General features: G+C 37.1%; 2 protein-coding genes and 2 long non-coding RNA genes across 6 annotated transcripts; 2 read left to right on the forward strand and 2 right to left on the reverse strand.

The window, feature by feature from the left end:
• Positions 1–5797: 5797 nt before the first annotated feature.
• Positions 5798–7719, reverse strand: LOC116300513 (ectonucleotide pyrophosphatase/phosphodiesterase family member 5). Its single transcript, XM_031709392.2, has 2 exons — positions 6525–7719; positions 5798–6096 (listed from the first exon to the last, which is right to left on the reverse strand). Exons 1-2 carry the CDS (start codon positions 7645–7647, stop codon positions 5819–5821), a joined length of 1401 nt encoding a protein of 466 aa, XP_031565252.1. The 5' UTR covers positions 7648–7719; the 3' UTR covers positions 5798–5818.
• A 313-nt stretch (positions 7720–8032) lies between these two features.
• LOC116300512 (uncharacterized) lies at positions 8033–25325 on the reverse strand. Of its 3 annotated transcripts, XM_089037774.1 has the most exons (33): positions 25038–25325; positions 24442–24489; positions 23697–24233; positions 22729–22782; positions 21965–21985; positions 21741–21803; positions 21395–21433; positions 20716–20835; positions 20563–20622; positions 19867–19965; positions 19550–19597; positions 19436–19483; positions 19316–19369; positions 19162–19221; positions 18980–19039; positions 18784–18843; positions 18605–18664; positions 18451–18525; positions 17938–18006; positions 17760–17846; positions 17419–17481; positions 16855–16911; positions 14089–14142; positions 13537–13590; positions 12172–12237; positions 12036–12083; positions 11695–11742; positions 11482–11598; positions 10655–10912; positions 10169–10459; positions 9826–10013; positions 9461–9569; positions 8033–8950 (listed from the first exon to the last, which is right to left on the reverse strand). In XM_089037774.1, exons 1-33 carry the CDS (start codon positions 25087–25089, stop codon positions 8814–8816), a joined length of 3204 nt encoding a protein of 1067 aa, XP_088893900.1. In that variant the 5' UTR covers positions 25090–25325; the 3' UTR covers positions 8033–8813. The 3 variants fall into 3 exon arrangements, with proteins under 3 accessions (XP_088893900.1, XP_088893901.1, XP_088893902.1); XM_089037775.1 differs by lacking the exon at positions 24442–24489; XM_089037776.1 differs by lacking the exons at positions 11482–11598; positions 11695–11742; positions 12036–12083; positions 12172–12237.
• Positions 12666–18611, forward strand: LOC116300514 (uncharacterized). Its single transcript, XR_004197624.2, has 4 exons — positions 12666–12768; positions 17428–17506; positions 17790–17840; positions 18475–18611. It is a non-coding gene; the product is annotated as an uncharacterized LOC116300514 (long non-coding RNA).
• On the forward strand, positions 19886–24777 carry LOC148906535 (uncharacterized). The gene is made up of 4 exons (XR_016121298.1): positions 19886–20072; positions 20673–20853; positions 21597–21695; positions 24484–24777. It is a non-coding gene; the product is annotated as an uncharacterized LOC148906535 (long non-coding RNA).
• Positions 25326–25677: the final 352 nt, after the last annotated feature.

Genomic DNA, 25677 nt, shown 5'->3' on the forward strand with positions numbered 1-25677 from the left:
TTATTGACAGACCGGCGAGGGCAACATTAATTCATCAACAGCGCGCTATGTATTTCTGAACAATAAGTAAAAATAGGTGTTACTTTACCTGGCGTGTTTAAGTATAAGAACCAATCAAATTGAAAAACTTTTATATTTGAGTTGGAGGAATCATCTTTCTAGTTATTCTCGATAATTAGTTCAAAAGCCATATAAATGAATTGGAAGGTAAATTCTGCTCCATATCGACACTAAACATTAAATCCATATTCTATTCTTCACGCCTCAAAGGAAAAACTAGCTCGTCCTTGATTATCATAGGAACAAAACCTCGTAGAGTACAAAGGTGAGTAACTTTCATATCAGTGGCAGAGCGAGCGCCAGTCGTGAAGTTTTGAACCCCCGAAATAACTAGTCAAGTATGAGAAGAACTAAAAGAAACGTTTCAAGAAATCTCATCACTTTTAAACTGAAAAATCGCACGGAACCCGTGCCACCTAGTAAAAGCCAGGACAGCAAGCTGAAGGATGAAAAAACAAACAAACCGCCCAGTTTGTCGAAAGAAATGGTTGAAAGACAAACTCGTTCAAGGAAGTTTCCAGAAAAGCCTCGAGATAATTGCCATGTCGTTCAGATTTTTGAATCTGGAGTCCAAGATGAAGAAAAAGAGGAACCGTGCTACTTTTGGGCAGACTGGCTGGCACATCAAAAACGAAGGAAGGCAATTTGTGTAATGATAGAAAAGTCAATGATGTTACAAAGTGGATATAGCGTTTATCAGACGAGGAAAGCTTTGGTATTGGAGCGAACATTGGATGAACGTTTGTCATTGTTTTGAAGGAAAACAAATGTTATGGAGGCTTTGTACCATCACGTATTGGTAGCCATGGAAGGAGGCAGAAAAAAATGAATCTTGTCTAATCTGATTTATATGAGAAAGAATTCAGTTTCCCAGGAGCTAGGAAAAGAGTCTATTGTTGTGCCTCCTGTCATGGCTGCCGTCACGTGAAAGCATGGACTGGACGACACTTGATCAAGATGTCACATGTTGGACTTGAAACGGAAATGTGTTTAAAAGAATAATATATGAATACTTTTCTATTCTTTTTCATTTTCTTTACGTCTTAGGTGTCGTTTTATTTTTGCCTCATCAAAAAAATTCAGTACTCAATTAATCCTTTCTGCAAATGTCGAAAATATAATCATGATTGTATATTAAGTCGTATAAGCCATTTTAAAATTTACTATTATCCTCGGCATCTTCGTTATCTCTTGTCTCTTTTATTCTGGTCATGCGTAGTACATGTTTTGTCCGCTTCGCATCAGAAATTGATACCTTATCTTAGCAAAACTGATACTTTGAAAACCTTCCAATACATAAATAGGGTTTAAGACTAGCTAGCTTGAGGAAGCTTGCATTAAGAATGATTCAATTTATGCCGCTGTCTTTTAAGCGATCTTAAGGTTCGTCGGTCTGTCGGTCCGACGGTTCGTCTGACCGTCGGTCATTCGGTCCGTCGGTTCGTCCGACCGTCGGTCAGTCGGTCAGTCCCAGATTAAAAGTGAATTAGGAATTATTTTTCTAATTATTTTTCCTCGTTGTCATGTAATATTTATTTTCGTCTGCTGGCAGTCTGATTTCGGCGAGCTACATTTAGGTGCTCACCAGGAAACTGTGTCATCAAAAATGTCAAACATATCTGTTCTCTGTCTTTATGATGTTCCTTACATGATCAACAAAAATGACCTTCTTGAAAAGCCTTTCTTTCTTTCCTCTAGAAGTTTCCGTCAGTGTTTGACAGTCTTTGGACAAGTCATTTATTCTGTATGAATTAGTCCACGTTGCAGGAGCCAAATGGATACACTCACTTTTAGGATTATCCAAAAACATTTTTGACTTAAATAGAAAAAAATGACAATTTATTTGCGTGTTCAACGCTTTTAAAACCATCTTTTATTTTTTTCTCATTAAAAAAACCTATTTTTTGCTTAAGAATTTTTTTTGAAATTATTTTTTTAAAATAATATACACGGAAATGTTTCAACTTTGGTGAAAAACTCGTTGGAACTTTATCGTCATTCTATAATTAGGAAGTACTTTGTCAGACGGAGTGGGATATTTGGCATTATTAAGGACGAAAACTGAGACGTGCTGTCGGAACTCATGACCGTCTTACAGTAATCAAAGAACACATTTCATTCTAGATTCCTTACCTTTTTTGCTGTTTAATTAAGTTTGCATATCGTTTTCTTGCGAAAACGTGTTTCTTCGTTTGATTGTTGAGCTTCAGACTAAGTTATAATATAAATTATTGAATTCTTATTATAGTGTATCACACACACGAGCATCACTATATATCTTTCCTTTTTCTTATGTGCTTCAAAATTCATCATTTAAACACACTCACAAACAAACGAAAATAAACTTCACCAAAACAAACACACAAATAAATAAATAAACACACGAACACAAACCAACAAAAGTGAAAAAACATTAAGCTCAGTAGAACTAAGTATATATATATATATAAAAGAATTGACTGAACCAAAAGCAAGATGAGTTGAAATACCAGAAACAACTTCAACGTATAATGATTAATGATAGTGCAAGATACTGACGGGCTAATATCATAGAGTGCGTTCATAACAACTTTACCACCGACAATTTGGACTGTTATTCATGTGAAACATGTTATGATTTTTCCTCTGTAGACAGTATCCTCCTGAAGTAAAAGTAAATGTGCATATTTTGCCAAACTCTTCTTAAATTTCCAGAAATAACACCTTCAGAAAACGTACAACTCCTTTTTTGTTTAGTCAGTAAGCGTTCAAAAACTATAACAAATGCCATTTTAGTAGGTTGTCAGAAACAATGAGATTTCTTCTTTGGGTACGAAGTGGAGTCCCATTATTTGTTTCCACAATGCGTTCAATCTCTTCACAAATCGCAGGTCTGCGAGTATCCTGTTGATGAACAACGTAATCTTTTTCATTCAACACAACTCTGTAGTCTTCATCATCGTCTGCCTCCTCTAGAGACTTTGAATTGAACGTTTTTATATCTTTACATTCCCTTGTTCTTTCAATTCCCTCCTTGTAAGTGTCTAAAGAATTACCTCGTCTTAGACCGATGTTCCTCAACGCGCGTAGTTTGACTTTCCCTCGGTGGACGTGTTCTTTATTCTTCGCTTCTTTCTGTCGTTTATTTTCTCTATCTTTATGATCTCCACCAACAGACGTTAGGGATTCCTCATCTATGGTATTCAAAATTAGGAAATCTTCATTTTTCTCCTCTGAGGTTTTTCGGGTCTCCCGTACTTTATTCATTCTGTTAGAATCCCAAAAATGACTTTCTGTCTTTGATAGAGTAGAAGCTCATTCAGGTTTTTCATATTCAGTATCTCACTTGGTTTTCATATCAATCGTGTGTGATATAAGCCTGGAACATACAGAACTCTTTTTATTATACTCTCAGCGTATTGAATCAATACAGTTTCCTTTGATATCTATGCAAATGCTTAATGATCTGCAAAATGATTAGAGATGATAGCCAACTCAAAATTGATCTTCGATTCTTCCCCAACGAACTCTGTTACTATTAAATTTTGCATATTACGTCATCACTTTGTCAATTTTCTCACCAGGTTTTCCCTCCATTAGTTATTGCTAGCAGGGAGCTAGTTGTTAAATATATTGACTGCCTGAAAAGTTTGTTCCTGCTTGGTTTAATTGTTTATTTAATTCAAAAAGCTAGTTTTATCTTCTTCTCGTGAAATTTGCGATTATTTATTTGTACATCTTTGACCGCGATATTTACTTTAAATTTTGGTGTTACAAGGTTACGAAACACTAACGAACACTAACAATCCAATAAATATTATTCTATAAGCTGCGCAAAAATGTGAATAATAAAAACTATAATTAATATCGATGGACTAGCTATCCTACTGAATTATTTATAACTCACAAGTACTTATTTATAAGATTCATTTGTAGGCGTTCTTGATCAACGCCCTTTTCTTGTTATCGATCTCAGCACGCCAAAGTCTCTTTCAGTTCATAATAAACTTATAGTATTTGTCAAATCTAAAAGCCAGTTTTCAACAAGTTATGATATAAATTATATTTAAAAGAGACAGCCGCCTTGTTACTCAAAGAATGAAAAACTAGAAATGACAAGAGATTGAATTAGAAAAAAAAAAAATTATACAAATGCAAACTAGCTAGAGGAAAGATGAGAAATTTCTTTTGCTCTCTGACAGTAATGCTTTGATATCGAGTCGATGATACTTCTAGATAGCAATGTTGCTCTGCCGAAATAACATGTTTATGACTCACAATTCATTCAATGGGCCTTCTTCACGCGGCAGCCATGTTGGATTGAACAATAGATTCCACCACGCGTAGTCTCAAATTCAAGCGCTTGAGAATTAATTTATGCGGGTGAAACAAAGGTTTTTATTCTCATGAGAATAAACATGACCGCCGTGTGATATAGGCCTATGAGGCAAAAACGGTATTTCTTTGCATTTGCGACCTGTGGGTTACCGTATCATATGGTGAAAGATCTGTGTCTGACGAAAGTCTGACAATAACAGCATTCAAAACTATGAATATACATGGAACTAGTTTCCGAGATGAAATTTAATTCCAGGTTAAAATCGAGAGCAATAGGAGCGAAGATTTTAAAGATAAGCACAGATATAAAGATAATTCGACAATATTCAAATAGGATATTCATTTCAGATATTCCTGTAATATTCGCGCACCTTACAAAATTCTGCAAAGGAAGGACTGGTAACTAACTCGTGACGCATTGGAATGTGGAACTGAAACTGGAGAAGGTTTTTGTGACTTGGCTGCTCCTTGAATTAGATCAGCCAAGAGGTTGTTTCAGGGTTCAATCTGTGAGTTAGCCGTGCCCTGACTTAGATCAGCCCAGAGGTTGTTTCAGGGTTCAATGTGCAACGGTTTAAATCAAGGCTCCCACCCCCCTTGACTTTATCTAACGTGGGCTCCCTGTGTTTCTATTGAGTCAATTTGGTGTCCATTTTCAAAGGCACCGCTAGAGCTCACTACTAAATAGGGAAAATCAGATAACGATATTAATGAGATGTAATCATCAGGTGACACTTGGATCGGATCATCTTGAACCATGACGTCACAGCTACTGGTAAAACACAGGAAACCCAATTGAATTTTATTGAGAGTCCTTTAACTATTATCTCTTGTCGAGTAAAAATGACAAAAAATAATATTAAATAAAATAAATGCATGAAAATAAAAAGTGCAGGATTGTTTATGAATGCCAATGAAATTGAAATAAATTACCTATTAAACTTATTAGTACAGTGATAATAATTATTAATATATAGTATAATATACCGTGGTATGTTTTATATAAATACAAACCAAATTCTCTGTACTTTACTATTTATTTCAAATGGAACATTTTTCTTTTTTCTTATCCTTTCGTACTCCAAATATTGCAAGTCATTAGCTAAGTTAGTTCAGTGTAATGTCGAGAAAAAATGGTTTGAAAAAAACAGTAAATTGATGAAACAAACTAACAAACTTATCACGTGACTCTTCGTGAACACGTGATAATTGCGTCATGTCATGTGTACACCTCGTGAGTATTGCATAAGGTCACGCGATCTGTTAAGTAAGCGTTTAAAGACGCTCAGAACAGTTAACATTAAATTATGTCACGTGACTTTTTTTTGGAGTATACATGAGACCACGTGACCAAATTAAATTATGTCACGTGATCTTCTTGAGTATACATGAGACCATCTGCTAAGTTTTACGCAAAGGAACCAAGTATTTGTGAAGTTTATTATACTATTGCTAACAACATCACAAATGGTACAACATAGGTAATGATGGTAGAGAAGACACATCGTACAGATGCACTACTAGGGTTACTATGAAGTATCTCTTTCATGTTCTCGAGTGAACCGTTATTGGGCAGCGGTTTTATCCCAAGCAGGTGACACAGTAAGGGATAGACATCGATGGCTTGAAGGGCCTGCTTTGTTTTGTAACCCCGCTTGAAGGAAGGACCGCGGGCATAGAAAATCGCTCCGAGTTCTTTTGAAGCTTGCCAGCCATGTCCTATATCAATCAAGAAAACAATGTTAGAGTCTCGTGTAAGTTTTTTCCTTCTTATTTCAATTTTAATTGATTAAATGGGAACTCAGTTTTTTGTCTGGATTTCTTTGGGGCCTTTTTGGTAAGTAAATCGAGGTTTACAAACTCTCAAAGACGCGATTTGTAAGGGAAACAATATTTCATAGAAATGTTCTGATATTTGTCGTACAAAAACATTGCATTCTCCTTGCCCTACAACATGGCTGATGTGAAACGACTTATGATGCAATTTAGAACCACCAATGGAGTCCAAAAATCCATGAAGTATAAAAGTTGTGGGTCCATGTGAGATCACTTATACCAGCATCGGTTGCTCGGCTATATACGATGCTCTCCTTCTTCGCAACACCGCAGACTGCAGAGCATTCACTTACAGGCTAATAATCACTTACCAGCATTAGTCCAGTTCGATGACGCAGCTGGTCGGTTCGGTTGGACCACCCATCCGACCTCAGTTTCGATGTAAATCGGTGGAACACGGCGATTATTCTTCCAGTGCAAGCTCGACGGGATATCTCTCTTCTTGTAGACTTTCATATGCGGATTCTGTACTCGCGTGAGGTTTGCGTAGATCTGGTCCTCAAGATTTGGGTCATTAGGCCACAAGTGTCCAATGACGCCTTGCTCTGACATAGTGAATGTGCTAGTATCAACTAAATCACTCAAGTATATCGCTCGGCTTGAAGACGTCTCAATCATGCTGTGGTCGGATACAAAGATGACATTTATCTTGTGAAGTAAATTTGCATTTTGAAGTCTCTGAATCAGATACCCTACTACATCCTTGTCGACGCGTTTGATAGCCTCTACATACTCTCCTGTGTTTATCCCAAAACTATGTCCCGAAGAATCAGGCTCGTTGATGTACAAAGCAAGAAATTTCGGTGGATTTTTTTCCTGAAGCCAATTCAAAATCTTGTCTATGCGATTCTTGTACGGTAAGCTTTGATTTGCAAAACAATGAATATACGGAGGCCATCCGGAACGAGTTTTATTTCTATGCTGCCAAAGATTTTTAGAGTCCATGTTCAAAGCTGTGCAGTTTACAAAACATGTCGGCTTCTCAAACGAACTCGGTTTTTCTTTGTAACTATAAAATCCAGGCCAAAAATGGACTCCGGATCGGCCTCCTTGCTTCTGTAAAGTTAACCAAATGGGTTCTGCAGCGTCGTAAAACTTGGGGTCAAAGTTAGAGCAGTCGTATTGTAAGATAAACTTCTCTTTAAAGAGAGGGTCCCAGAAATTATTCGAGACGATTCCATGGCTCTCCGGGTACAATCCTGTCACGTACGTCTGGTGTGTTGGCCAGGTTTTGGTCGGTGTTACTGTTAACATGTATTCAGCATGGACTCCATTGCTTGCGATGTTATCAAGGTTTGGAGTCTTTGATTGCTCACCACCGGTAAACGTCCATCCTAGACCGTCCAGAGAGACTAGAAGAACAGGAGGAGCATCCACAGCACTTGATACACAGCATGGAAGCCAAGCTAATGCGACAAAGAAAACTGCATACATCCTATGACACTTACAGAGCTCACTCCGTGAATAGCCTGCAGTTTCTGGTATGCCAAGTTATGTAAATATTTACTAGTAATTAATCCGTTTATTGATAAGAATGAATGTAATACGGAGTGTCTCTGATTGGTTTCTGTAAATTATAAATTGACGTCATCACATGGAAGGCTTTCTTCGTCCCCATGGAAACTCCAATCATAAGGGATTTGAGATTTAGGTACTTTTGCCGTTTGGCGTCCATCCAATATTTTTTTACAATGGGTTGAGTTGGGTAGTCTTTTGAACAACAAATGTCAATCTTCCATGGAATTATAATTAAAGAGTGCTAAACTTTCAAGGTCATATAAAACATGTCAAGAGCTCTTTCAATATCATGAATCGCGGATGTGGTAATTATAATTTTTATTGAAATTCAAGAGAATCATAATGACAAAGGCATTCAAGATGAACAGAACACTTAGGACGCTTTTTGCTTTTCCGGTGACCTTCCGAAATTGCAGGCGCGCTTGTTTTGTTGCGTCAATAAAACCGGGCCTAGTGCAGATGGGCATAGTAATGTTTGGTTTGTCTGCATTGGATTCGGTGCGTGCGGGATTCGACGTCTAAACTGGACCTTAGTTATTAAATCTTTTATATACTCTTTTTGTAGTTTTTTAGAGATTTTATGCCTAGTATTTTAGTGTACCTATATGTAATGCACAGTTGATCACTGATTAACATGATAAATTGCGCAATACAAATAGTAAACTATTATTATTATTAATAAAGAAATAACGAACTCAGCTAATTCTTTAAATTATCATGAATCTATAAATTAGAACGCTTTTCCTTTTTTGAGTCAATCAGGTTTTTACGAAGTCAGTCCGTTCAAAATTCAAAATTCGAAGAGAAATTAATTTAAAACAAACACAAGAAATGAGCCGCATTCATAAGTTGTCACGGTTGTCTGGGTCGTAGATTAGCCTGCGATGCTTAGAGATCAGCGGTTTTTTTGTTGTCCGCAGACCACCAAGCAACGCGGGCCACGGAAACAAGAAAAAACGCTCTGGTAACTGAGTGATCATTACTTTAACTTAGTAAAACTGATTAAATGATTAAAAAATGAGTGTATTTATCATGCAGTTGTGGAACTCGTCTTGTATCAAAGCGAAGAAAAATTGCATAGTCTATGGGTAACAAACTACGCATGTTTTGGGGCAAACCCGCTGTACGGAATAAGCGTCGATTCCATGCTTGGAGGACGTTTTGCAGTATCCTTGCTTGCCCCATGTCTTGCAGAGAACATGGTAGTCTTTGCAGCCAGCTATCGTTAAAAAGCAAACAACAAACAGAAAATAATATGTCAGCATCCTTATAACAGTTAGGAATAAATAAAACAGTCGAAACTGGGTCATAGTCTGTCGCTCAGAGACTAGGTAAAGCATTTAAGCAGACAGGAAACTGATACTCTTTTACTTCACTTGCAATTGGTTTCCGCCATTCTTAATATTAACTATCTTGCTATAATTTTTGTTTATATGTAGTACTGCCTCCCCCAAGTCTCGGAATTTCCTAGTCCCCACGGGCGATATAAGTACCCAACCCTCGCCACTCGTTTCTGTAAAGGACAAACGATTCTCGTTGGAATATTTGTTTTTGTCTAAGATTTGCATTTACTCCTGGATAAATCTGCTTAACGGACAGCATGTCATTAAGAACATTTGGTGATGTCCAGGTCGAACCTGTCATTCTGACACCCTCGACCATCTGTTCTCCCTAATACGGTGTTCGTCTGTATTTCCCGACCGATCGAATTAATATAGTATGGACTTACCATCTCTGTGTCCATTGATGTTATAGACAATTGAACGATAAATGGCATTTTCGTTATGGAACTTCCGACCAAGTTTTGAAAGAAGAATGTGAAGCTTTTTCCTGATATCCTGAAAGAACATAGATCGTAGGTCTGTCAGCAGCATCATAGATTGTTCTGAGTATGTTTATTATTATTAGCAATATCTTCATCCTTCATTTAATCTGGTCTAATCTGATTTATACATGTGGAAGAATTCAGTCAGTTTTCCAGGGGAAAAGACTTTATTGTTTTGCCTCCTGTCATATACATGGCTGCCATCCCGTGAAGATGCAAAGTTTCTATTGGTTTAAAGGTAACATTAACGTTACCGTATTCTTACTTACCGCCTTTAATGCAGCCTTTTTCTTTTCTTCTTTCTCCTTCAGTTTAAACAACATACTTTTCCTCAAGCTACTTTCATTTTTTATTGGAACTTTTGATTTTACTTGGCGCTCGGTGTGTTCCAAATGCTTCTTGTTAGGTTTTACCAAGGGCTTCTTGTGAGGTTTGAGAACCAGCTTTCCGCCAGATCCTACGAACAAGATATATGTGTATAAAATCTTTTAACAATACCAGTGTGGAATAGCAATGTAATTTAATTATTTTTATTATACTCTCCAGTATAATAAAACTTATATTCTAGTAATTTGTGAAGACGTCAAATTTAAAGATTTAGACACTACCAACCTCTACACAGCTGCGCTGTAACAAAAGGTCGAAGAAGTCCGAGTATTTCATACCGTGTCGCTAACACGTGATCACTATATGGCGCGGTTGCAATTTCTTTTAATTCCCTGGCATTATACTTGGTACCAAGCCCCAATGAGAACACTTGGACGCTCAAATCTCTCAGAGCTCTTGATGGAAGGGCGACGTGGTCGTTGGAGCCTCCGCTAGACATGAAGTAGAGGATTTTTGGCACGCCATGTCGACCACTGTTTTCGAATATGGCTGATTTGATCGTTTTTAAACATCCACCTTTAAACGGTATTGAAAATATAGTAAACGGAAAATGGGTAAAAAACGGGACGGAGGACAGATAAAGCAAAGGAAAACGAAGAAGAAGAAGAAGAAGAAGAAGAAGAAGAAGAAGAAGAAGAAGAAGAAGAAGAAGAAGAAGAAGAAGAAGAAGGAGGAGGAGGAGGTGGAGGAGGTGGAGGAGGAGGAACTAACCTGCAAACATCTTCCCACTTGGGTAAGCAACAGAACTCATTGCTCTCTCTATACTTCTATGATCAGTGAACGCATTCAAGTCAAACAGAATATGTGGCTTCTCTGAACACACGGCTACGGAGACATGTGCATCATCCTTGGAAACACTGAACGACTTGATGAGATCCTTAACAAATGTCAAGGATTTTGTAAAGTGCATTTTATCACTGGCTTGGGATCCATCCAGCAGAAACACCAGGTCTACACGGGCTTTGCACACTACAATTATGTTTGAACAAACATTTTAAAGATAACGCTAAAATTTTAGTTCCCCAGTGATTTCATTGTCACGCACGCGGTGATCGAGACAACAGTCGCGGCAGGAAAATCGGGCAATACACTGCTGTTGTCGATCAAATTATAAATTGTTCCCATGTAGCTTCTCACGGTCCTCATGTATTTTTTCTTACTTTATTTGGCCATTCCCAGGTTGAGGGGGAAACTTGGCCAAGTTGGCATTGCAGTGCATCTTGGGACGGTTTTGGGGGACGAAATAGACTCCATCCTAAAACATCTCTAAAATGTACTGCAATGTCAACTCGACACAGTCTTTTCCTCGACCTTGAAATGGCTAATAGATGTCTTTACCTAAGTGTAATAGTTTCCTATTTCAGACTACGAGTCATTCCCTAGAGTATAATTTCTTTGTTTAACGGTTGCGCATGAAAAGACAAATGAATATGGATACAACTCAAACAAAGAATCTTATTCTCAAGAGAGTGACACGTGGTCTGAAATAGGAAAAAATTATGCCCAAGGTAAAGAGGTATATTTGAAGAGCCGGTTACCTTTTCCAAGTATACTTGATGCTGGCTGTGTTCTTGTGTATGACACAGGTTTTTGTTTAGGAAGCACATCTTGTTTTGTTTTGGAGCTTTCGTGGTTCTTCGGCGAATCGCTGACTTCTTAACAGAACAAAAAATATCTCACTATAAGCGTTGTTTACTCATTGTAAGAGTGGGGACACTGGAACCGCAAAAAATCCGCAAAAAAATTCATACCATGTACACTGTCTTCAGCAACACTTTGGTTATTAAATAACTTGGCCACTGTGGATATAAAATGTGAAGAAGTTTAAAATTTGGATAACCACCAGCCCCCCTCCCTCCAAATTATGATAAACAATTTATAAATGAATGCCGGTTGAGATGGAAAATAGTCCGGGTCGGTGGGTGTATGCATTTAATGGATGGATCATTCAAGACGGATGGATATTTCAATGTAAGGCAGGATGGATGGATGGATGAAGAAGGGAGAGAAGGAGCGAGGAAGGGACAAAGGAACGGTATCTATTGATGGATGGATTTTAAACTGAAAGACAGATACAAAAACAATTCCTTACCTTGTAGTACGGTATCATCGCTATCGCTTTGGTTAAATATATTGGCTTCTGTTTATTCAAAAAAAAAAAAAAAAAAAAAAAAAAAAAAAATCATCAATAAAGAGCTATAAAGATTCAATGACCTAGAACTACTTACTTTCAAGGACATCCTGTACGATTTCATCTTCTTTTGATTGTTTATATTCTTTCTTGACTTCGTTTTCTAAATAAATTAAAGTATACAATACTTCCTTAGCCAGGCTGATTCAAAGCTACTTCATATATGTGCGGCTTTCTTTGTTTCAAGATTTTTAATAAAATTATAAATAATATTAATAACATTCATTCAACGAAGTTAACTACGCGACAAATTCATTGATTAACAAAATTCTTTTTTATTAGAATCATGGATTTAAAAAAAAAACCAAAAAACTGCTGGCCATTTAGTGTTTTGAAATTCTTGACTGGTTGCCGGTCATTTAGACACGCCTATATGAAAACATGCAATAACACATGAAACTAATCCTGTCATGATTAAGAAGTGCCATACGATTCCAAAGGACATTTTATTTATCAAATTTTTGGATTTTTCAAAAAATAAATTCAACTGCCAGCCATTAATTTAGTATTTTGAAGGTGGAATCTTTGCATTCAATGACCGGGTTTCCTGGGGATAGAAAGAGTGACCGTGTTGGTTTGTGGGAAAATATTCCAAAATGACGTACGATTTGAACTTCTAACAAGAAGCTTGCAGGTATGACTTTATGTTTATATGCTTTGTTCATTTTATATGACAAGTATTGAATGGTCTGCAATAGCAGGAAGGTATTTAGGAACTCGGTGAACTTAAAGCCTTCACATTGGGAATGAGATTTGAACTTTTCTGTCACGATCCTATCTGGGACTTGCAATGCTTAGATAATTTCGATTTTTTAGCTTTTCTTTTTCGAATGTATGCATGACGCTAGTAAATTATATTCTGAAAATCAGAGCTTAACCTTGATGAGGTTAAATGAATTAATGCAGTTTTGATAAAAAGAAAATAAATTTGAATACATTACTAAATAAACAAAATGAATCCATAATAATAATAATAAATAATAATAATAATAATAATAACGGGGTTCTTATATAGCGCATTTTACATGGTCTCAATGCGTTTTACAATCATGATCAGTGGAGGACTTTAAGGGCTGCGTATTTAAGCGCTAGTAGCAGCTATGCAGTTTACATAGATCATGGGGACAAATCTATTTGTCAATAGATGAATGATGAATGAATAAATGACTAGTTTTATAGATAAAAAGATATTAAAATGGGTCATGAATGAGTGAAAGAATGAATGAATGGATGAATAAATGACTAATTGAATGGATGAATGATTATTAATGAACAAGTCAAAGAATGAATAGATCAGCAATGGATTACTAAATGACTGATTTGATTAATAACTGAATGAAATAAATAGGTGGAAAATTGATAAATAAATAAAGGAGTAAATGAATAGACAATTTACACCCACTTGGAATTGCTTTTGCTTTCTTTGATTTGTCATCAAATTCTTCTAGAGGATCAGCTTCAGAAATAATAAATATTTAAAAGTGAATATTAAAATTTAAAAAATTAAAAAGTTAAAAAGTTGAAAAGTGAAAGATATAATACATTGATTTTATTTGGCCCATGAAACAAAGTTGTACAATAGACCATTTCACAGATCCCGTGGCTCAACCTCAGCCTCATCAGCGTGTAATATATTCTTTAGAAATTGCCTACAACCTGTGAAATTTTTAAGTGTTTCAATTGTTCGTTTATGTGTAAATTCCTTTCATTACTGTGGACTGTAGTCAAATTCTAAAGAATAATTGCATGCTGACGAGGCTGAGGTTGAGTAACGTGATCCATAAGATGGCCTATTAGTGACTAACAGTCAAAGTAAAACAAAAGAAACAATGGAATTAGCATCAACCTTCTACTATGTATTAATTAAGTTGTCTATTCTTTCACAGACTAAGTTAAATCTCTCTAACATAACATTCACATCCATCAATTATTTTCAAAAAAAGTTTTGACTTACATCTTACAGCTGTGATGTTTGAACGACGAGAGCCCACAGATTCCACAGGGAGCTCTGAAAAATATCATATAGATGAAAAGTGGGTTTTGTAATTTTGAAAACTTTTAAAAGTCAAAAATGTTTATTCTATGGTATACTAGATGCCTTTAGGTTGTCATGTGCCAGAATATAGAATAGGTAGGGGAAGGGGGAATATGTACAGAGGGGGAAGGGGGTACAGGTGAGGGGGAGGGGGTACAAGTGAGGGGGAGGGGGTAAAGGTGAGGGGGGTCAGGGGTTATAAGTGAGGGGGAGGGGGTAAAGGTGAGGGGGAGGGGGTTTAGGAGAGGGGAGGCAGGTTGAGGGAGGGGAGGGAAGGGAGTAATAATAGAAAGACATGGAAAAATGGCTTCTACTCGAAGCCATTCAAAAGCAACAAAACAATTGGCATCAGACCTCTTTACCTTCGTGTGCAAATTGCCCATTTCAGATCACTTGACATTCCCTTGAGAATTGTTCTTTTATGACAAACATACTAAAATATTTACACATGAAAGAATCAACTCCCAAGAGTGACATCACATGCTCTGAAATTTGCACAACCGACAATGAAGGTGAAGATGTCTATTACTGAGTATAAAACTTAGTTACTGTAAGTTCCATAATGATCATATCATTATATATTATATATATATATATGTTTATTTAGAAAATGGTGCAAAACTGCAGCTCTTTGAAGTACAGAAACTAAAAACACTTTTAAAGATCAAGTTCTTTATTTTTATTCATTGTGTAGTTCCAGAAATCATCCATACCCACCCCACAGAGGAATTTGGAATTTCTGAAGGGTAGGGGGGTCAGAGAAAGAACAAAAATTACAGAGTTTGTACGGAAGAAAATTGGAATTTCCGGGGGGTAGGGGGATGTCTTAAAAAAATTCCTCCGTAAGGGGGATATGGATAATTTTTGGAACTGGAGGGCATTGTAAGCAATAAATTTGGAGTTGGCCTTCTGACAACATTACACTGAGCATGCGCATGTTATTGCTTTTCATTTTTCTTTCATAGTTTTGAAAAGAAAAAAAATTGCGAGATCAACTTGAGTTGGGATTAGTTGATTCATAGGCATCTGATTGGTTGGCGCTGTTTTGATTGATTTTGATCATTTGAATGCCTGATCTGATTGGTTCATTTTCGTGGCTTTCTGACGAGTTCTCGACCATATTTGGTAATATAATATTAAAATAAGTCTTGTGGACTTAAAATCCATATATCTCTTTTCTTATCTGTGGGTTCATGTGCTTTTTATCAAAGTACTTTCTAAAAATGCCAAGAATAACTTTTCGCGCCATTTTATCCCATTCCTCAAAGTCTCCGTAAACCACGTGATGTTTGAGTGGCCGACTTGCCATTCCTAGTAACTGTGAAGGAGAAAACCACTGGCCCAGTCCCACAGCGAATACCTCCACGCCTTCCGACTTCAGTTTCCTTGCAGGTAACTGGACCTGATCAGGAGATTTTTTCTCACTGATTATAATCACTACTTGCGGAACGCCTGTTCTTCCGCCGGCTTTTACAAGTAGGTGGTGTGTATCGCGTATCGATTTCCCTAGAAAACCGAATCCTTTTGGTTGGAGTGGCATTCTAGGACTTCCTATCAGTTTTGTCAGAGCCATGAGAATTGGTTTCTTTGTGTATCGAAAAAATGGCACAAGAACATGGAAACGTGAAGATTCCATGTTGATTCCAACGCGTGTGCCTTTCTTGTGTATCGGCAAAGATTTAACGATGGCTGCCACGAACATCATCGTTCTCATCCAGTCCACTTTGTTCATTTTGCCAATTCCTTGAATAACGAAGGCTAAGTCAATCTTGTTGGGCTTGGTACTCGCACCTAAGTGAGAAACAGACTCAGGTCACGTGGAGGTATTCGTTGGAGAGCTTGGCAAGTGAACCGCGGGCTCAGATTCATTTCCATTTCAAATCTTCTCCTAGCTACGCATGCGTAATAAAAACATTGCGTATAAACTAACAGGTAAAAAACTGACCAAACTGAACGTACCTATAAACCATATTAGTATCTCTGTAAGATGGGTGAGAGACTGGTGCTGATGAACATCAAAACGAGGCCAGGTGTCCTTATCCAATAGTCATTACATTTAAACGGATAGTGTTGTTCTATGTTCTGTAATGATTATTTTGTATGTTCAGAGCATAAAGTAAGCAAATCGCTTATTTTTTTTTGACAACTTGGCCTCGATTTCATAATTAAAACCCGTCTCTCACGCGTTCTTTGCGAGATATAAATAAAGTGCAGCACATCCAACGAAACGTTTGCACGATGGCGTCATTGTCCTTTACTACCAGACTCCCTTGCACTCTTTCTTTTGTTCAGTTAATTAGCACCCATTGTCTTACTATTCTCATGAGGGAATACAAATTTAAATAAGAAAGAAAATTCGCGAAGCATCTTGGTAGTGGAAGTCAAATGACGCCATCATGCAAACGTCCTACCGAAGGTGATTGTCCAAGTACTTATACGAAGGTACTTATACTTGTAAGTAATTGTACGAAACTTTTATTCAAATAGAGTGCAAACACTGAATCAGTACTAAATTTATTTTTCACAAAATGCTACAAAAAATAGTGCAATGTCTATTGTTACCAATTGTTTGTTCATTGATGTTTTAATAGAACTAAATAGTGCTCTTGATATAGTACTGTTTGAAAGATATGGTGTTTGTACTCCGTATCGTTCTTGTTTTTTGTTTGTTTGTTTGTTTCGTACCTTTTGCGGGCATTGTAGGTTCCTTCTTAGCGGAAATAAGTGATGACGATGTTGGGGCTGAAAAACATTTAAGCTGCATGTATTAACAATATATTTTGCCAACTTAACATTCTAACCTATCTAATTAACCTCAACTGGGGTGGGTTTTCAGTGGTGGGACATTAGGTCTAGTCGTAAAGAGGGCCAAAAATAGTACCACTCCCTCGGAATATCGTCATAAGTGAGTCTTCACGTAGCTTGATATTGTTCATATAGAGGTTTTGCACTATCACGTGCCCACGCCCATAATACAGCTTGGACTGCCTGTGCTTAGATGGCAGAACAATAAAATCCCGTTGCGTTCAGGAATTAAATTCTTCCTCATGTAAAACCATTGTATATTTTTCTACCATCTTACATGGCTTCCTTCACATGATGGTGAAAGCCTCTATCGGCGAGACATCGTTGGCACGTAACAGGAGAGGTGGGTTACAGGGAGGGGCACCCTAGATCCAAGTACCTATCTCTGTCTCCCCCCTACTCTCCTGGGGAAATTTAGTACGGTTTAAATTAACAATAACATACCTGCTTTAGGAGCGACAGATTTTGTTGGTGATGCTTTAACAGAAGGTTTGGACTTACTAGAAGCTGTGATAAGAAAAGCAAAACTTACGTATGTATTTTATATTGTTACCAAAACTCCACAGCAGAACTCCAGCGTAATGCTTCCCGCTTTCTTGCAGCCGACCACGTGTCAATCCCTTGAAAATGAGATTCTTTGCTTGAAGTTAATTCCTTACTCATGTGGCTTCGCATGCGACAACTTCAAACAAAGAAATGATACTCTAGAGAATGACACTTGGTTTGAAAGGGGAGAACATTTTTCTATTGATTCTTTTATTAAAAGAATTTGGAAGTCCACTCACTATCTGGTTTCTCTGCATCTGATTTTGTAGGCACCAAGGCAGGAGGACTGGTTGGACTTGCTAAATTACTCTCAGTCTTAGGTGAGACTACATTAAATTAGAAAAATAACGCGATTAAATTTCCCCAAAAATAGTATCCATGGCAACGTAATGGACCAATCAGAATGATGCTAAGTACCTTGTTCAGTAGGAAGAGGGGCTGGTGTAGAGGAAGGTAGGGAAGGTGTGGTAGGCATGGATAGCTTTTCTACAAAATGATAAAATATTTTTTAGAAAGTTTTCATGAATTGCCATAAGAAAAGATTCGTAGCCAGCCTGAAAATGCTTCTATATTTCCACTAATCATGCGTTCATGCATCCTTGCATCCATCCATACATCCATGCATGCATGCATCCATGCATGCATTCATCCATGCATCCATGCATCTATCCATCCATATCCATCCATCAATCCATCCACCCAACCACCCATCAATTTATCCATCCATCCATCCACCCATCCACCCACCTACCGACCCATCCATCCATCCATCTATTCATCCATCCATGCATTGGAATTGGAAAACTTTAATTACCGTGGGTAAATAAATTTTTCCAATTCCAATTCCAATTCCAATCCATCCATCCATCCATCCATCCATCCATCCATCCATCCATCCATCCATCCATCCATCCACCCAAAATCACTTACCATTTTCATTCTGTTTAACATCAGATTTTTCTGGAGTCGTTGCTATAGAGCTCGTTGGTGTTTCTATCGCATTTACTGTAAACGAAGGAAAGATAGTCCTCACTCAAGAAACCCGACAGGTACAACAACTATAAGAAAGAAGATTTTCTAATACCTTGTTTTGTTGGCAGTGGTGCAGGTGTGGATGAAGGAACCGTTGGCATTGCAAACTTTTCTATAAAAAAAACGAATAACATTAATAACTTGAATATGTTGAAAATATGTCACAAAGAAAGATCGTTCTCAAGAAGCTCAGTAGGTACGACAACTATAATAAAGAAGATTTTACAATACCTTGTTTTGTTGGTAGTGGTGCAGGTGTAGATGAAGGAACCGTTGGCATTGCAAACTTTTCTATAAAAAAAAACAAAAAAAAAAAAAAACGAAAAGCAATAATAACTTGAATATGTTGGAAATATGCCATAAAGGAAGATGGTTCTCAAGAAGCTTAGCAGGTACGGCAACTATAATAAAGAAGATTTTCTAATACCTTGTTTTGTCGGCAGTGGTGCAGGTGTAGATGAAGGAACTGTGGGCATTGCAGACTTTTCTATAAAAAAACCAATAGCAATAATAACTTGAGTATGTTGAAAATATGTCATAAATAAAGATGGTCCTCACTCAAGAAACCCGACAGGTACGACAACTATAATAAAGAAGATTTTCTAATACCTTGTTTTGTCGGTAGTGGTGCAGGTGTAGATGAAGGAACCGTTGGCATTGCAAACTTTTCTATAAAAAACGATTAGCAATAATAACTTGTATATCGAGAATATGTCATGAGAGAGAGAGCTGTTTAGTGACAAAAGAATCCATAAATGTGTACCTTGTACAGGTTTGGTTGATTCTGGTTTTGCTTCTGTTGGTTTTACGTCTTGTGCTGTAAAATAAAAAAGATTATTACCGGAAAACGTTCACGAGTTTTTATTGTAATACTTGTATGTACCTTGTTCAGGTTTGGACGGTTCTGGTTCTGCTGGTGTTACGTCTTGTGCTGTTAAATAAAAAGAGTATTATGGAAAAGAAATTTTTGATTTTTTATTGTAATTCTTGTATGTACCTTGTTCAGGTTTGGTTGGTTCTGGTTCTGCTGGTGTTACGTCTTTTGCTGTTAAATAGAAAGAGTATTATGTACAAGGAATTTTTCCATTTTTTATTGTAATTCTTGTATGTACCTTGTTCAGCTTTGGATGGTTCTTTTTTATTATAAAATAAAAAGCTAGGTATTATTAGGTTTAACAAGGTTTTTTCGTTTTCATTCATTCATTCATTCATTTATTCTTTTTTTCTTTCCTTCTCTCTCATTCATTATTTTTCCCTTTCTTTACTACGATTTCGGTAATCACAAAAATAATCCAATCCTTTGTAATTTCTCACTTTTAAGTTTTTTATCTTCATCGTCTTTAGGTTCTGCTGCAGGAGGCATCGTTGGATTCACTGATGAAGTAAAATCTGAAGCTTGATCTGATTTCTGGGCTGAGAATACAACAAATAACGACAAAGTTCAAGACACAATGAGTACTAATGGGCTATAACAACTGTATACAAATTGCAAACCTGGCAGCTGAAATTAGAAATTAAAAGTAGGCTGCATTTATTCTCACTAGTCAAACTAAACATAAACACATGCAATATGAATATTATATAGAACAGAGCCGAGTAAGATATAAAGAAAGTCATCTTTATCATTATTATCGTCATCATCATCATCATCATAACCATCACCATCACCACTATCATCATCACCTTCATCTCCATCATCATCATCATCACCACCATCATCACCATCATCATGACCTTCATCTCCATCATCATTATCATCATCATCATCGCCATCATCACCATCATCATCATCCTTATCACCATATTCACAATCATCATCACCATCATCATTATCATCATCATCACCATCATCATCACCATCATCATCATCCTTATCATCACCATCATATTCACCATCAACATCATCACCATCATCATTATCTCCATCATCATCACCATCATCATCATTATCACCACCATCGTCATCATTATCACCTTAACCTCCTAACAGTATAGCAATTTTATACTTACTTGGTCGACTCTTTTTACTCTGATGAGGAAGATTCTCCGGGGGCATAGTAGGGTCATTACCTAGCAAAACAAATGTATATTTAAAACTTTCCTTCCATCTCCTATTTTAGACCATCCAATGATACCTAAACCCAGCTCGTTGATTAAACTTACCTTGACCTTCCATTGGCTTACTGATTGGCTCAGGAAGACCAGAAGGGCCTCCATCGTCAGATTCATCTTGGGTTTCTTGGTTACTCTCTTTGTTTCCTAAGTCAAGTGTTCTACCTGATTCTAAAAGCGACAATGAAGGTAAAATGAAGTGCAAAATTAATGTATTTATGGTGTTTGGTCTCTAGTGGTATATCTTGTTTTAGTCAATTGCAATTAGTGGTAAATCATCAATGCTGCGTCCTGATTGGGTGAGTTACTTATAGGCTATGAGTTATATCCTACTAGTAGCGAAAAGTGCCAGCTTTGAAAACCAAAACATTCAATTTAACTTTAATTCAAAACTTGTTTGCATCTATTGACCGACAAGTAGGATTTGACTAAAACATGGCCTGTGAGTCAACAGCCCATTCGGGTTCGAGGTCTAATTGCTTACTATAACAAAAATTTGTGTCATATTTAAGTATTGTAAAGAAGGGAAGGAAATGACCAGCATGTGTGACAACATGTAAAATTGGATGTAAGGCGTTACGAATTGATCGCGAGTAACGCAATAACGTGGTATATGTTTTCATTTACCACGATGGTCAAACGACCAATCACGAAGCAGAATTCGTTTTGTAAAAAAAATATTTAAAAACGTGAAATAAAGGCAAAACTTGGACATTGGCTATTTTGGTACCTTCTATATTGCTTCGTGCTTGTGGTGGCTCATCTGAATCTTTGGAGGAAATATAATTATGTATATATAAAGAGAACCTATTAAAACTGCCCAACAGCTGTGGGGTTCAGCTGTTCACGTACAACTCATTGTTGTATATAGCCATTGCAAGGAAGGGTTTTGAACAGGAAATATTGTTCACAGAATTATTTTGAATTTCCAGGAATGGCTTGAAATAGAGGACGAACACTTGATAACTCACCCTGCAGCAATTACTGTGCATCTTTGGTAGACTGCATGGATGCTCGATCCATAGAAAAAGGTAGTGTAAAGAAAGTATTTAATTACTTAGTTGTATGGGAATTACCTTTTGATTTAGTTGGTGATGTTGCTGCCTTGGTAGTCTTTGCTTCTTCATTCGGTGGTGGAACTAGAAGGGAAGGAACTATGAATTTTGTGTTTGAAAGGAAAAACCAAAAATTATGTACTACAACGTTGACAAAAGCAATGTTTGGACGATAAAATGACGATAATATTAACAAAGAAGAAAAAAAAAAGAGAAGAATTAAACATGAGAACTTTGTAACTAACCCTGAGGAATTTTTTGTGCGTCTGAAAAGTAAGACAAAAAAAGAGATTATTTCTGTTTTTCATAGCTTTTACTCTTCGTCTCGTCGCGAACTCAAAGTTTTTACTCTAAAATAACAAAAACCCTTGTTGAAGAAGAAACTCACCAATGATAGCCTTTAATATTTAAGTGTGCAAAGCAAATTAGTTACCACGAGAAAAAAATGGTGCTATATTAAGTATGTAGAAATGTGTCATTTTGAATTTGTCTTTAAGAAACAATGTATTATGCATCTATATTTTATATCATCTACTGGACGTTTATCACAACGCGCCATGACATGCGTAATCTCGTCTTGAAGCGCTTGTAAGCGAGGTCACGTGGGGGAAACCATAGTATAAAGGTTCTCCGTTTAATGCTAATGATCTGGTGTTTGAATCGGCTTAGTTTTCCAGTGGTGATCAGAGTTACTTGATAGATATAAAGATACATAGCTTTAGCTGAGTGAGAATGGAGAAACGTGCAAGGCTACAGTAAACATTAAGGCCCCGTCCACACGTATCCGTATCCGGAAATTTTCGAAAACGGTCTCCAGAGTGGAAATCAAAGGGACTAGGCACTAGCGTGCATCAGGGCGGATCACGAATTTTCCGGATACGTGTGGACAGTGAAAACAGTTCAAAAACGATTCGAATACGCTGCGTGTGGACGCGAACATTTTCGTATCCGCAAAATAAATTTGCGGATACAAAAATTTCCGGATACGTGTGGACGGGGCTTAACTAACCTTTCCAGATTAAATCAGTCATTGGCTTGACCATGTCTTGTAAGTCACTTGATTCTGAAATTGATAACACCTCGTTAGACATACGTGGATCAATATATATATCATGACATCTGCAAATGGATAGACCTTCACGTGGCTTAGATGAACACGTTAATGGCGGTCCCGTACGTAATCAACGTTACTAGCTAAGGATGTTAAAAAAGGACCACGAGTTTATCAGTTGAAGTGAAGTGTCATACTCTTTGTTGATTGATTGATTGATTTTATTCAAATGAACATACTTACTGGTGTATTTATAACCCTCCCTGTCACTGGTTCACACATGTCTGCATGGGCAAACAACTAAACATTTTTGTATGTTGGTCCCAATTTCTAACCGACCTCGTTAGCTTAAGTGCATAGAGGCCATGGATATATAGTTTATAAATCAGCCCGAAGGTTGTTTTAGGGTTTGCAAATGAAATTGTTCATCTGATCAATTTGATATTTGATGTGTGCATGGTCAAAGAACTAAACATTTTTGTGGGTCTCAATTTTTGACAGACCTTGTTAACAAGTGCATTGAGTCCATAAATCAGCCCAGAGGTTGTTTTAGAGTTCCATGAAATTGATATTTGATAGATTATTTTTACTTCCCTGCTAGAAGAGTCTCTCTTCTCTTTCTCTCCCTTCTTTCAGGCGGGGAGGAAGGATACTCTGCCGATGTAGAGCGTTTCCTGTGATACACCGCCGTCCACGATCGTGGACGAACAAAACCAGTTTTAAAACCGGTCCTTAACCGATTACAAGTAGTGCGCATGAGCATATGTAATATGTAACACAAATGTAACACAAATCATGACAGCGTTGCTAAGTTACTCCACGCATGCGCGACAGAAATAACGTCTTACATCGGCAGAGTCTATTTTTCTCTCTCAACCAAAACAAAAGGAAAATAGGCTCTGCTAGCAGGGAATATTTTTACTTACTGGAAAGGAACTTATGCTTCTCTATCGGATCAGAAGCAACATCATTAAGCTCAACCATGGCATCTTTAGCATCAACTCCAACAGTATAAACCACCACACCAGACGCCTTAAGATCATCAGCTGCTTTGTAGACTTTGTCATTAGAACCCTTCGACGCTAGAACGACGAGAGCTTTACGGCTTTCTGGACGAGAACTGCTATCAAAAAGCTGCTTCTTTGCAAACATCAAAGCTCTTCCTGTGTTGCTTCCATGGGAAGGTTTTTTAGAACCCTTGATTGATTCGGATATGTCATCCATAGCGAAATATTCATTCAAATCGAATACCATATAAGGATGTTTGCCATACGTCACGAGTCCCACATGGTTACCCATATCAGACACTTGGAGAGATTTAGAGAGGCTTTCCACAAAGTCCAGAGATTTGGCAAATACACCATGTTTATCGTCTTTGTATGGGTTTTCTACCAGGAAGCCGACATCCAAAGTCGTTTCACTCTGTTTTCCGTTGCTTTTGTCGAACAGGTTGCCAAGTGTCCCTATTGATAAGAAACGAGTTTAGTACTTCATTGAGTTAGAGGGTTTGCACGATCACGTGACGGCAGCCATCTTGGATGGCAAGAGAATGGAGTCTCCGTTCTATGTATAGAACGATTTATTGTTACTGACTCCAATCGTATGTGCAAACCGATTGTTCGTAACTGGTTTTGCTGTGTTTGTCATCTTAAAAAAGAGGTGTTTTCTAACCCATTAGTTTCTCAATCTTCTTCTTTTCTTGTTTTTCCAAAGACTTTCCTGTCATCAAAATCATATACAAGCATCAGTTTCCACTTCTAATGGTTGTCGTCACTGACAACAATCAATGGGCTTGAAGAATACTTGAAAAATGAAGTGGATCACCGAATATTAGTTAAATAATCGTTAACGCATAGAGAAATGTCAGGTCATGAACATAAAATTTGTTTCTCTTCAAAACTTTGTGTTTTTTAAGCTGATAAAGTTTGGGGTTTCAGGTTTGATTGCTACACTCGACATCATGAGCATCGCATCTTCTAGTTATTCCTTGTTCAAGTGTTTTTCTCCGGTTTCAAGTCGAGGTTGAACTTGATGAACAAAATAATCAAGTTCAGTCTCAACTTCAAACCATTGTTTCGTGGTCAGTCAAGCGAATTCGAGATAGGTCTATTTGCGGCCCATGGAGTTGTGATGAACTAAAAAGTCATGAACTCGGTTTGTTTTTGGATGGTTCAGATATTGTTTTGTAAAGAAAATCAAAACCCGAGAAGAACAAAATCAAGCTTGCTTTTATTAAACACGATATTTTGGTGTAAACTCATTCTTACCTGAAGAAAATGCTACCAAAAGTAATACCAGCTTGAGCGACAGATACGCCATTTTGTTGCGTTTCTTTCTTTGGTCTTCCAACACCAGAAAAACAGGGGAAAAAATTGTTTTTTGAAGGAAACGATTCTTGATAAAAGTGTGTTCCTTTCGTATTCAATAAAGCATGGAGAGAAGACTTTACAATCAGTACTTGATTTAGTACATCCCAGTTTTAAATAAATTTAAGCTAAATACTATTTTTAGTTTGCGGAAAAGTTTCCTTCTTTGAAGGATGACACGATTGTTTTCATTCTTGGTTTCGCTCGCAATGATCTTGTTAATGTTGTCTTTAACTCAAATCAAAATAAACAAATACCGATAATGTTATTGGTACATTTGGGTTCTGTTGATATCAGAGACCTGTAAGACTAAAAACACGTTTCAAATTTTGATATATTCACTGCCGAACGACGTAGTTTCCGTTTAGATTGGAATATGAGACATGACTTTTGAAATGTGATTTTTTTTGTGTGTTCTAGCCACAAAACATAAAATCACATAATTATGTTAGTCTCAGATCACCCCTCCGATCTCCGACCGACAAGGTGTCTTGAAATAGGTGAATACCAGTCAGGCAAAGGAATCCAGGATTTGGAATCC

This window comes from Actinia tenebrosa, unplaced genomic scaffold, assembly GCF_029948245.1.
Source record: "Actinia tenebrosa isolate PJP-AT-01 unplaced genomic scaffold, QUT_ActTen_1.0 PGA_scaffold5__44_contigs__length_20552954, whole genome shotgun sequence".
In the NCBI taxonomy this organism is placed as follows: Eukaryota; Metazoa; Cnidaria; class Anthozoa; order Actiniaria; family Actiniidae; genus Actinia; species Actinia tenebrosa.

Excerpts from the sequence above, each read along its gene's own strand:
- LOC116300513 (XM_031709392.2), bottom strand. The coding sequence starts at position 7,647 with ATGTATGCAGTTTTCTTTGTCGCATTAGCTTGGCTTCCATGCTGTGTA. Across the intron at positions 6,097-6,524 it reads ATCGAACTGGACTAATGCTG|GACATGGCTGGCAAGCTTCA; the intron begins GTAAGTGATTAT and ends TGATTGATATAG.
- LOC116300512 (XM_089037774.1), bottom strand. The coding sequence starts at position 25,089 with ATGGCGTATCTGTCGCTCAAGCTGGTATTACTTTTGGTAGCATTTTCT. Across the intron at positions 21,804-21,964 it reads CGCACAAAAAATTCCTCAGG|TTCCACCACCGAATGAAGAA; the intron begins GTTAGTTACAAA and ends CTTCCCTTCTAG. Across the intron at positions 8,951-9,460 it reads CATCAATGGACACAGAGATG|CTGGCTGCAAAGACTACCAT; the intron begins GTAAGTCCATAC and ends TTTTAACGATAG.